The 13,395-nt window shown below is 38.1% G+C and overlaps 1 protein-coding gene across 11 annotated transcripts in view; it reads right to left on the reverse strand.

Moving 5' to 3' along the window:
• Window positions 1–13,395, reverse strand: part of HECTD1 (HECT domain E3 ubiquitin protein ligase 1) — a 103,483-nt gene that overhangs the window by 51,217 nt on the left and 38,871 nt on the right. For 6 of the 11 annotated variants that reach the window (XR_006282066.1, XM_038404553.1, XM_038404559.2 and 3 more), the window contains exons 3-13: window positions 12,563–12,797; window positions 10,971–11,198; window positions 8,049–8,330; window positions 7,561–7,849; window positions 6,506–6,582; window positions 6,300–6,398; window positions 5,470–5,584; window positions 4,943–5,117; window positions 2,677–2,815; window positions 2,195–2,365; window positions 1,311–1,533 (exon numbers count right to left, since the gene is read on the reverse strand). Coding sequence is in view for 10 of the 11 variants with exons in the window: in XM_038404553.1 (XP_038260481.1) it covers window positions 1,311–1,533; window positions 2,195–2,365; window positions 2,677–2,815; window positions 4,943–5,117; window positions 5,470–5,584; window positions 6,300–6,398; window positions 6,506–6,582; window positions 7,561–7,849; window positions 8,049–8,330; window positions 10,971–11,198; window positions 12,563–12,797 (2,033 nt within the window). In the remaining variant the exon portion in view is untranslated. The remainder of the gene's footprint in view (window positions 1–1,310; window positions 1,534–2,194; window positions 2,366–2,676; window positions 2,816–4,942; window positions 5,118–5,469; window positions 5,585–6,299; window positions 6,399–6,505; window positions 6,583–7,560; window positions 7,850–8,048; window positions 8,331–10,970; window positions 11,199–12,562; window positions 12,798–13,395) is intronic. The other 5 variants (XM_038404552.1, XM_038404560.2, XM_038404558.2 and 2 more) reach the window with 1 other exon arrangement.

Here is a 13,395-nt window from a genome sequence, read left to right on the forward strand (position 1 = left end):
GGATAGGTGGATTTTACTATAATATTTTATAGATGGGTTTAACAAAAATAGTTATTAAAAGTGGTTTCCATATAAGTTATAACCTAGAAACAGGTTTATTAAACTCCATATGACCCTAGTCACATTGATATAATGGGCTGCAGGAGGAAGAAAGCACACTGAAGGATGGAAAGTGCATCTAGCAACCTAGAAAGCACTCCCCAAAGAAATCTACTTCACATGTCTCTCCCTTTGCTCCCACATCAGTATAGTTTTCTCTTCATAAAGGGAAATGAGAAGGCATGGGAAACGTGGTCTAAAGTTACATGATTATAGTGTCTGATTCCATTATCAAAACCATCTTTATTAGATGTCCTTCATCAACATGCAAGTCTCATGAAAGGTGCAGTGTCGACCATGTTTTGGAGAGGAGAAAGCAGAGCTAAATTTGCTTGAGTGATTGAGTTTTCTATACTTTTTTTTTTCAAATATAATCTTAACTTTGACATTCCAGACTAACATATGAAGAAATGACAAAGTTTAAGGGTTTCTCCCTCTCCCCAGTAGATACTAACTCAAGTTCAGATTTTTTTTCTTGGAATTTCCATTAGCTTTCAACAGTGGAATTCCAACCTCCTCTTCTTTCAAGTATTAGCCACTAGGCTAATAAAGCCATTACACCCTTTTTCAATCCTGAACCACAACACCTCGTTACTAAATTTCATGAATTATTGAGTGGTGTAACACCACAATGCAGCTGATGATTTACAAATGTATGAACTGTTGCACTAGTGAAAAGATGAAACAAAGAGGATTGCTTAATTAAAATAAGTTGCACATTCTGTACAGAGTATAGAAAATATGTTGCAGAATACTTATAGCTCCACATCTGTCACTTATTCCCCTCACCCACCACTAGTTAAAACACTGTGACATCTTTCCCAACCTTGATGAGAAACTTTCCTTTGTTTGTCTTCCAACACAGGCAATTTCATTCAGCTAGCTAAAAGCAAACAATAAATTGACATTTCAACCTGTTTTCCTGGGATGGCCACTACAAAGAGCCTTTCATGATTGGGATGATAAAATTAAGTTTGCATGAAGAATCAAAACAAAATGAAGTTAATACACTTTTACTGGAGAGATGATTTCTGAACATAATCACCAAGAAAGTCACATGCTATTTGACAGAAGCATCACAATTAACTGACCAACTTCTATCTGTTGAAATGCTTTACTATTTAGTAAGCCAATTTCTGTAAAACAGAATAGATCGAATTAAACAATATAAATAAACCGAGATTTATTATGAAGTTGAGAAGAAATTATACCTGAACTATCTGATCCTCCTTCTGGACTCCCACTTGAATACATTGTTGCCAGTTTTCCATCCAAGATAAATCTGAACCATCCATTGCTACCATTAGACAGTTCCAGGGCTGCTGCATCACTCCAGATATATAAGCAGTCCCTTCCCCTAATGATGGACCACTCTCTCCAGTGATATGGTTTACCCTGCTGCAGTTCTTTAGCATCCTCTTGGGGTTCATCCTCCTGTAAAGTTAGATAAAATAATGTAATTTAAATAAACATGCTGTAAAAATACAAAAAGCTAGACATAAACATTCAAAAATATAACCGTAAACCATAAAATATTGATTTTAAAAGTTTTCTTTAAGGAATGTTTAATGAGATAATCTGCATAAGCAACACTTCTCTCCATTAATTACCCATTAGAATTATAAATGTTATTAAAAACCTACCTGTTGGGGCAGCCATCTTAGTACAACAGTGGTATTGTGTGGGGGCACTGACAAGGAGGAAACTTAACGTAACAGACTACAAAACAATTTCCATCCTGCTTTAACAAAAAAATACTTTATTGTCTACTATTTCCATGTATTTAATTTTTGAATTTTTAGGTTTAAGTGCTCCAGAGCTGTTGTTCATTTCCTTCAGAGGTCTGTAAGTACAGATCTACTATTGTGCTTTTTCTACCCCTGCTCTTCCCGCTCCCCCACCCCCCCCCAAAAAAGCGCTTTCAGTTTAGGCAGTTTAGGCAAAACAGTGGAGTCAACTTAACAGAACGTATAAATCAAGAACTCTTATTATTGGTTTTATTTATGTATTTTTTCACATTTTCATGAAGTTGCAAATATGTAGAGACAGAAGATGGCTTTGTAGAACAGACAAAGCTAGATAATGCTGTGCTTACTTTCTCAGGTTTGGACTCCTCTTCATTCTCATCATCAGAAGATGGGCCTGCCAAAGTTGACACTTTACTAATTACACCAAGCCTAGCAAGCTGATCTAGAAAAAGGTCACCACCTTTATCTACCAAATCCCTTATGATTTGCAAGGCTAGCAAGTGGCCATCATCATCATCCTGCAAGAAATTGGTGTAGGAGGGAAAAAAGAAAGGTGAGAGGTGTTAACTGCAAGCCATTTCAAATTTTAGGCATTGTTAGTCCACCACTTAAACTGTTCACATCATGGCCTGTTTTATCAAAATTAAAAAAACATCTGATCAAAGACAAGGTGATAAGCTATGGCTTAATATCAAGTAATCACAAAACACTGATCTTTATTTCACAGACAGATTCAATACATTATAAAAGCAGCACAAAAAGTTAAGGGGAAAAATTTTGTTTCTCAAATACAGTGTTATATTATAAATAATAAAAAGAATAAGGTTACCTCTTGATCAAGAACAGTAGCAGTGATCTCAACCAATACTGTGGGAAGGTTGTGACCAGCATCAGAATCACAAACCTCTTTTAACAATGCTTCAGAACAAAAATGAATCATTTTTCTAATGAGGGCAAGGCTTGCTTTCCTTTAAAAATTAAAATAAAAAATTATTCCTTGCAAAGCTAAACAATCATATAACAAGTGATAAAAACTGTCTCAAAAAACGAGCTCCAAAGGTTTTTGTAGTCTATTATTATATTATCTTTAAAAATTATATCTGATAACTGGGACTGAAATATTGGAATGTCAGTTCACATTTTAATTCTTTTAACCTATATGTAAATAGAATCAAGAAGTGCAGAAATCTGAAGTCCTCCTCTTCCTCCCTTATCTCCATGCAACCTTACTCAACCACTACCTCTCTGGAGATGTCTAACATCTCTCTCCATTCCTGGCTAACCCACACTGGATTTGCTTCTCCGTCTCCTTCCTGGATATCCAAATCCCAACCACCTCAATACATCATAAACTCAGCTCCTCTTTCCTCATCCATTTACTATTAGAAAGACAAAGGCTTATGGCAAGAAGGGACCATTAGATCATCTAGTCTGATTTTCTGTATATATAATAAGCCATTAAATTGCACCTGGTTACCCCTGTATGGAGCCCAATAACTGTGTTTAACTAAAGCATGATGTGTGTTTGACTAATGTGTATCTTCCAGAAAGCCATCCAGGCTTGATTTGATTTGAAGTCATCAAAACAGAATCTGCCACATCCGTCGGTAATTTGTTTCAATGGGTTAATCACTCTCAGTGTTAAATTGTCTTTGTATGTTAATTTGAATTTGTCTGGCTTCAACTTCCACTCACTGGTTCTTGTCATGTCTTTCTCCACTATATTAAAGAGCCCTTTAGTACCCGAAACTGGATGTCTACACTGCAATTTTATAGCCCTGTGAGCCCAAGTCAGCTGACAGTGTTTTATTGCAGTATAGACATACCTTAAGTCTCTCACTGTATGGCATTTTCTCCAGCCCTCTGATAATTTTTGTCGCTCTTGTCTGCATCCTCTTCAATTTTTTTAACATCCCTTTTTAAAAGGATCGCACGCAGTATTCTAGTTTATACAACCAAGGATTACATTAGTCCTTTTTGCCAGAGCATTACACTTGAAGTTCAGATAGAGATGCTTGCCTACCATGACTCCTCCATCCTTAATCCCACTGTCCTTCCCATTCCAAAGAGCTGCAACCTTGCCATCCCCTTCAACTCCTCTCTTCCATTATCTTTATCAACAGCATCAGTCATGACAGTTCTTCTGGAATATGCCCTTTTCTCTTCATGCCCAATGAGTAAAACTTTGTCCTGATTATTTCCTGCCTTGGCTATTATAAACTCTTCTCAGGCTTTCCAGACTCTCACTGCACCCTTTTCAGTCTGTCCAAAATACTGCTCCTGAAATTTTATCTGCCATTCCAACTACAGCCCTGTTCCTTCTTCAGTACCCTTCACTGGTTACCACTTACTTTCTGCTTCAAATTAAGCTGTTTCTCCTGGCCTTCAAAGCTCTCTAAACTAGCTCTTCCCTAGCCCCTTTGCTCTTGTATATTTTTAATTTGCCCAATCCATCTGACTAGACATCACTTCTGGTCCTTCTCCCAGTCTACTATGATTTCTGTATTACTGTAGCAGCAAGGGATACTGACTGAGATCAGGAGCCTATTGTGCTAGGCATTGTGCAAACATAATACTCTTTGTGACTTTCCATGCAGCAACCCGAAGCCAGAGCATTCTCCCTTAGCCTATCACATCTCACCCTGCTTTCTCCTCCAAGCCCCTTGCTAAAATACACTTCTTCCAAAACACCTGTAAATCCTACCTCTCTCTACAGAGGGGGGAAAAAAAAAAAAAAAAAAAAAAAAGATATTTAAAAGCCCCAAGCAAAAACATGGAACAAAAAGGCTTAATTTCTGTTCAATCAGATTGCTTTTCATTACATTTCACATCAAACTATTACCGTTATATGTGCTTTACCCTTAGAATAGTAAGTACCAGGATGAGTGCAGCAGCACTTTTCTCTGCCCCAAGTCTCCACATTTTAAAAAAGGATCATTAGACACTTGCAAATATCAAATTTTCAGATGATTTAGCTCATTATTGAAGAAATAGTGTCCTATTGACATTTTCTATTGAGTTATATCACAAATGTTTGTATAACTAATAGACACACTACAGATGTATGAATACCGATTGGTATGAATAATTGTTACCTTATGGAAGGTAGCATAGTTTGTTGAAATGTTTGTGCAAATACAGGTAATAGTCTTTTCAAATATATAGGTGCCATTTCTGGATCTCCTTTGGGTTCATTACATTCTTCTTCATCTTTGTTTGCATCTTTCTTTTTCTTTTCATCTCCTTTGTTAACTGGACACATCCAATCACCTGCAAAATGTAATTTTTTTAGGACAGACATTTACTGACCCAATCTTTTTCCAACAAATAAAACTAAAATATCCATCTCCAATCATGGCTGGGAACCTGACCACATATACACATATTTCTAGAAAATAAAGATTATTTTTGCAACACAGTATGTGGCAAATTAAGGGCCACATACTGAAAGCACAACTAAACTTCAATGGGACAAGTCTCAGAAAGAGTTCTATATTAGATGCTTATGCCCAAACGTTACTATTTTATTCCACTATGCCTCTACCAGGAGAAAATAAAGGGAAGAAAAATGCAAGCAATACCACTAGAAGAGAAGAGTCAGGAAATAAAAATTCATACTAACCTGGAGACTGAAGAATAGCCACCACTTCACTGTGCCCCCTTTCACGAGCTTTGTCTAAAGGAGTTTTCCCATCTTCATCTCTCAAATCAGGGTTCGCACCATGTCGCAGGAGAGTCTAGAGGCAAACAAATTTTGAGAGAGAAAACTAATAAAATTCCTTTTCCAAATAACTAACCCTATTATCAAACTGCTCATTCCTGGGCTACCTACAACAGCAGAACACTGCGGGTATGTGATACTTACAGTTATCTGTGAAACAAGTGCAAGTGGACTTACACTTGTTTCACTGACCTAGCAGCACCAGAAGCTAGCTTTCCAATACAGTAGAACCTCAGAGTTACGAACACCTCAGGAATGGAGGTTGTTCTTAACTCTGAAATGTTTATAACTCTGAACAAAACGTTATGCTTGTTCTTTCAAAAGTTTACAACTGAACATTGACTTAAGATAGTAAAGTTTCAAAGGTATGCAAAAGAAAAATGCTGCTTTCCTTTTTTTCCCTAGTAGTTTAACATTTCACACAGTACTGTGCTGGGTTTTTTTTGTGTGTGGGGAGTTGGAGGGGAGAGGGTCTGTACTGCTGCCTGATTGCGTATTTCTGGTTCCAAATGAGGTGTGTGATTGACTGGTCAGTTCATAACTCTGGTGCTCCTAACTTGGAGGTCCTACTGTACAAACAGTGGAGATAGAACATGCTGAATTTAACTATTTGAGAACACATTTATGTTAGATATCACAGAACTTCTCTTATTTTGTAGGAAACTTTTTAAAGTAAATGCAAAACAAATGATTTCTGCTTCAAAAAACAGTACAGAAGTTTGAATTCACACCTTTGCCACTTGAGGCCTTCCAAAACATGCTGCATAATGTAATGAAGACGACCTCTGACCTCTGTTAACATCAGCACCCCTTTCACAGAGAAATTCCACCTATAAAATATAAAGAAACGGAAGCTAGTTTCCTTATTTATACATCTCTCTGCACAGAGAATTAAATAACTTGTATTACTTAATTTCAGTTAATACATTTAGCTTACCATTTCCTGAGTTCCAAAAGCTGATGCCCAGTTTAAAAGAGTTTGTCCTACATCATCCATAAAATTTACTTCAAAAGCTGAAAGTATTAGGTACAAGATAACTAATTAAAGGCACAGTACAATACATTCAACACCATTAATTTCCAATAAATAAAGTAACAATGTACTATTCTTTGGTCTTTAAATAAACTTTAAACATTCTCAACAGACTTCTAAAAATATTCTGAAAGTCTTGGTTGTGAATCAAAGATTAAGAACAAGTGGCTCGATTCTCAGCATCGCCACACTTTTAGGAGTCTAGAAAAGCACTAGGATTCACAAAGACCGAGTTCTGCATCTACTCTCCCTATACAATGAATGGGGAGAAATAAGCACTTCACAAAAGCTAGCACACTAGGTGGCTCCTCACCTCAGCAAGCCAATGGAAGGAGCCAAGCCCCAGAGTACATGCTAAGCTCCACCACCTCAGAGACAGGAACCGAAGTCTGGGCTCCAGGGAGGTGCTTCCCTTTGCTTGGATTTCTCAGCTGCAAACCCGTCTTGGTGCTAGGCGCCTATGCCATTTTTGCAAAAAGCTGTTCCTCTGTCCCTCCATTTTGTGTAAGCTCATCTCTAGGGGCCCAATTGGATAGGAAAGTTCTGACTATGCTTACTGGATCAGGTCCCGCCAGTGAGGTAGGTGGAAGAATGCCTATCTTTACCTAGTTTGTGAATTACTCTGTGGTTTACACATCAAACCCCTGGCATGGGCTGCTATGTGCATGCTCAGAGGCAGCAACATAAGCGCTTGGGAACTTTTACTGCAAATATTCAATACTGAACAAGTTTAGGCACCCACAGCGTTCAGGGACAGCTTCGTGATTCCCAGTGGGGTCTGGTTCTGAGATTTAAGCACCAAAGGCAGCAGTTAGGCACCTAAGTCCTTTTGTGAATCTAGCCGAAAGCAAGGATTGTTAACAGCAAGAACTAGCCTGTATTAAGCAACATAAAAGTTAGACTTTGCATATTTCATTCATCTCATTTTCTTTTTCAGTCTTCAAAATATTTTTTCCTACCTCCTGTGTCAATAGCATCTATTAGTGCATCAGTATCTTTACTGCGGATGCAGTCTATCAGCTGCCGATGAGAACGTTCCCCAGAACTATCCAGTCTACGCAATCCTGGGATTCTGCCTGTAGATCCAGCATTAGACTTTGGCAGGGCCTTTCGCCCTTCAAACAGTAGCACCAAAAGAAGATCTACTAAACGCATGGTATCCAGTACACATCTTTCATCACCCTGTAATGCACTTTCTATAGAATCTGGAAGTTCAGATCTTAGGAGATCCTGGAAATAATTAAAAGTCTGAACAATAAAAAAATATATAGGACTTTAGAAAATAATGGTTTATTTCCATATGAAATGTTTCTTTTTTCCTTTACAAAAAAAAAACACAACATTTTTATCACAAATAGAGGTTTTTAAAGTACATCAAGAAATAACTTAAAATTTAACAAAAAATATTGAAAAAGGTGAAGAACTGTAACATTTAAATGGTTCTTACATGCGTTACTACTGGAGAGCCTCTACAGAGGGTTGACAACAGACTCACAATAGTTGACACCTGATTACTCAATTTAGAGTCTGCAGCTGTAGATGGTGCTCCGGTGCTGCTCCGACCTGGTTTGCAAGCTGAAGATGGTCCTGATGCTATACCACCAGCTGCTGCCATGCGTGATAACAACTCCTCAGTTAGTCCATGTTTGGCTAATGGGGCTGGATCAACTCCACGACGTGTAAATCTGTCAGCTAATGAAGCAAAACATCTGAGCGCTCCATCTGAAACCTGTGGAAGATGTATACAAGATACTCACCATTAATTTACAATAAATAAAGATTTGTCACTTAAGGAGAATAGAGGCTCATGGTATAAACATAAAGCAACAGTGCTTTAAAACAGAGGTTCTCAAACTGTGGGTCGGGATCTCAAAGTGCGTCGAGACCCCGTTTTAATGGGGTCACCAGGGTTGGCATTAGACTTGCTGGGGGCTGAAGCTGAAGCCCGAGCCCCACTGCCTGGGGACGAAGCCGAAGCCTATGGGCTTCAGCCCAGGGCAGCAGGACTCAGGTTACATGCCCCCTACCCAGTGCTGAAGCCCTTGGCTTTGGCCACCTTTAGGCTTTGGGCCCCCCCAACCCGGGGTGGCAAGCTCAGGCTTCGGTCCCCACTCCTGGGGTCGTATTGTAATTTTTGTTGTCAGAAGGGGGTCTCAGTGCAATGAAGTTTGAGAACCTCTGCTTTAAAGAAAAGCATCAGCATTATAACTATAAAAATAAATTTTAGAGCAGTTTTCATAGTACCTATAATTGTTTTAACATCTCCATAACAGAGATATTGAAACAATGAAAGCTGTGATTTTACCTATACCTCCTACTAGAAAGTGCAGTTTGACAAAGCTGCTGAAAAACAAAAACACGATTCATCATTTACGTATATGAAAAAGAGAAAAACTTTTGAAGTAGATGTACGAGTACAGCACTAGTAAAAAAAAAAATTGGTAGTTTATCAAAGAAACTATAAGTTTCTCCTTAAATGTTGATGGTTTCCCACCTTTTACACATTTGAATACTGAAATGCAATTTGTTCCTTCTGAGGGACCATGGTTATCCACAGCAAGTCACTGCTCTGAGAGTAACTGCTTTCAGAATACTACATATTTGTTCTGCATTGTGGCCATCCCCTTGGCTGGCATAGTCTATTTCACATATTAGGTTCATGCTATGGGCATGTGCTGCTGTTCTGAATATTTCCAGGAATATATCTAATCATCTCTCCCATACACTAGTCACTCATTCCTCTAGCCTTCTTAGAGTGATCCAGACTGCTTGTGTGGAAGAGAATATGGTTTGGGGCAAGAATGGTTTGGTTTTTGCAGAAACATGCAAAAAAAGTGACAGACTGCAAGTGGGATTCTAGCACAACATGATCTGAGTCACTGTTGAAAGTGTAAGGAGTATGGTAGTGGGATCAGTTTATGCTCCCTGTTCATGACTTGAAACTGAAACACGGATGATCAGACCTCATCATCACCACAGAGCCGGTGATTTAAGAGAACAGATTTAGAATGAACTGTTCCCAAGGCCAAATTATTCTGGTCTTAACTCCTGCCTTGACATGTCTGGGAGAACAATTGTTCCCATGCCGTAAGTGACCTGAACCAGAAGTGCATCAACAAGGATAAGGATATAAATTTCCCTAACAAAGTTCTATGTAAATATATATAGGGTTTATATATAAACCTTACAAAGTCCTTACATAGGGAAATTTATGATACACAACAGATATTTTTTGGATTCCTCCGGTCTCTTTCAAACAGAGTAAGCAATTCTCAAGGATATTGACACATTTTAATTATGGACTTGTAGCTGGGAATGAAACTATTCTGTGTGCCATTAGGGTATGAGATGCTTCTAACAGGTAATTCTTACAAAAGGATTTAAAAAAAATGAGCTATACAATTTAGACCACAGGTGCATGGGGTTCACAGCTTCCCAGTCTTCATGTGCTTGAAACTCAACAGTTTGGGGATGATAAAGGCTTGAACAAAGGAGGGCTCAAACTCTATAGAAGGTTAGCTGCTGTAAGTGATTAAGTATTTGCTAGGTGACCACCCAATCTGATGCAAAGCAAGGGGTCCTTTCATCTACTGTTAGAAGATGATAGGTTCCCATTTCCTAGGGTTAGCTTACAAGGACAACTCATACTTTCGCATTAGCTGTTAATAAAACTCCAATTTAAGCAATTCCGCTACTGCTGACCCCCCCCCCCCCCCCCCCCACACACACACACACACACTGCATTCAGCAAGTTCATTTCTTTCTCACTGGGCAGCAACAATTTAGATTACATAAACTGACAGAATGAATATTTAATATAATTTTCCACTATTTATGATGGATTTTTTTCCTTTCAGGTTAGACAAGAAAATGTCACATACAATGTTACGACTGAGTTGAAAAAATTTCAGAGTCATTGTTATTTAAGAAAATTCTCTGAAGAGAGTCATGCAAGTTTTCTGAGATCTTGTAAGGGTTTGTTTCCATAAAAGCTATGGGCTAGATATAGCCAGACAACATCAAGCAATATTTTTGTTCTCTTGCTTGCAACTGAAAAAAATTAGAACTATCACAATGATTCAGAGTTTCAAGTTTTTCCTTCCTTATGGAAACTGTACAAAAAATTCCAACTGATGATTTGTTAAGCACAATTAAGTTGTTGATTTGTAACAAATTCAACCTACCAACAACAATAGCGTATGTCTACAAGTCATCCATTCACTAATCTATAGTGGCAGCTGAAGTAGGATACTGCAAAATATAATTAGCATCTAACCTGTACTTTACTGAGTACATTACATTAATAGCAAACTAAAAATATAATGATGTAACTCTTATGCTACATAAACAATCATTAAAAATTGCTTACCTGATGGTCTTCATGTTTTAATAAGCTAGACAGGGATTCCACACAGATTTCTAATGAAGAATCCTGAGGTTCCATTTTGCCACAAAGTCTGGATACTACAGCCATAGCAGAATGTAAAGTATCTTTATGAACCAGGTGCCCACTATCACGAATAAATGTCAGCACACAGTTCAACCCACCGGCCTCAAACACAGCTCCTGATTCACGGGTACAGATTAGTTCTAACACCTGTAATATAATGAAATTGAATTGTAATGAAGTACATACTACTAGTTAGCCAACTGTTCCCTTCGCATCTCCTCAGCTGACTGAGTGTTCCTCCATCAACAGCATTCAAAGTTTCCATTAGTTCCAGTGCTCCCTCTCTAAGCAAGGGAGTGAATACAGCAGAATCCATATGGGCACTCCATGTGGACCAGCCAGGAGAAGAGTTGCCTCACATCAGGAAAAGACTCTAGATGAACTATGGGACAGCTGCAGGCCTAAGCAGACCCAACTGACACAGATGTGTTGATGAGAAACTGCTGAGAGTTAACAGATGTTAGGTGATGAATGGTGACTAAGTGGTTGGGGAGATGAACAAGTGACAACTTGGGGCAGTTCAAGAGTGAGCGATTGGTGAAGTGGTTTGACAACAACTGGAGAAATCACTGTTTGCAGTGTTGTAGCCATGTTGGTCCCAGGATATTAGAGAGACAAGGTGCATGAATAAAAGCAGCAAAGAGTCCTGTGGCACCTTATAGACTAACAGATGTATTGGAGCATAAGCTTTCGAGGGTGAATACCCACTTTGTCGGATGCATGTCAAAGTGGATGAGGTGATCTCTTTTATTAGACCAACTTCTGCTGGTGAAAAAGACAAGCTTTTGAACTACACAGAGCCCTTTTTCAGGTCATGAAAAAGATAGTCTACTGTAGGGGAGAAGTGGGGCCTTGAGTGCACATGTGAGTTTGCAACTTCAAGAGAAGGATGTGTATAGTTGGGGTGTGTAGGGTCTTCATGTGCAGTTATACTGGCAGTAGTTATATGATAAGAGTAGCCTAATATATTTGTTTGGGCTGGTCAAATTTCTTGACCATTTTGCAAGGCTGCTTTAAGATCATAGCTAGAGTAACTGGACAAGCAGCAGAAGTCCACAAATAAATTATGTACAAAATATAAAACCAAAAGGTTTCAAATGGAAGCTTAATTTTCTTGTCTTATTCTGGTCAGAGGCAACTCCCCCCAACCCCCCCTTTTTTTTTTTGGAATTTTGAAAATGCTCTACAGTTCTATTAAATTAAAAATCAACTTTCTATTTATATTATATATATACACATACACACACACATACACACACACACACACACAAATTCCTCAAGTTTCTCCTGCATTCACATTTTATATTCTTTGAGATTTTTCTGAACAATAATTTCAGAAATGTTAGCATAACAAATCGACAGCAAAGCCAATAAATGTACAAGCAAGCAATTTTATCAGACTGAATAAAATGAATTATTCCTGTTTTTAAATTCGTATTATAAACAGATTTTTCAAAAATATTTAAATATCCTGCTTTCTATGAAAGCAGAAATCTATTAAGAACACTTACCTTTACACACTGCTCAGCCAAGTCTCTGCTGGTTCTGTTGTTAAGTTCAACAACAACTAAACGATTACAAAGTGCTTTGATAGCTCCATCTACTCCCACAATCCTACGGGTGCATTCTGCTGATACATCCAGGTAATAAGTTATGGCACGAGCTGTTACCTCTAACACATTGTCTGGTGCACTTTCATCAAGGAAAATCTTGCAGAGTGCTGGTAAGAAAGTACGAGGAGGGCAACTGTAGAAAGAGGTAATTATCTATCAATTACTGTACAAATTCCTCAATGTTACAATATTTCATACAGTTTCAAGTTAAGAGGTTCATATTTTCACACACAGCTACAGCTTCCATATAAGTTTTGCAACAATTCACTTGTCCAATTAAGCTTATTGCAGTGGCATCTACTAATAATATACCTGGAGTACATGGCTCCAACAGGAACTCTTCCATTACCTGAAAATCAAAAAGGAATCCTACAAAACATGGAAACATGGACAAATTGCCAAGGAAAAGTATAGAAGAACAGCATAAGCATGCAGGGACAAAAATCAGAAAGGCTAAGGCACAAAACGAGTTACACATCTAGCAAGAGACATAAAAGGCAATAAAAAGAGGTTCTATAAGCACATTAGGAGCAAGACAAGAGAAAGATGAAGAAAAAGTTAAGTTCTCTATTTAGTAGGGAAGGAGAGCTAATAATAGATGACATCAAGGCAGCTGAGGTTTTTTTAATGCCTATTTTGCTTCATCTTCACTAAAAAGAGAAATTGTGACCAGACACTTAACATAATTTATACTAACTACAAAAGGTAAGGAACACAAACCACAACAGGAA

The sequence above is a fragment of the Dermochelys coriacea genome, chromosome 6 (assembly GCF_009764565.3).
Source record: "Dermochelys coriacea isolate rDerCor1 chromosome 6, rDerCor1.pri.v4, whole genome shotgun sequence".
Classification (NCBI taxonomy): Eukaryota; Metazoa; Chordata; order Testudines; family Dermochelyidae; genus Dermochelys; species Dermochelys coriacea.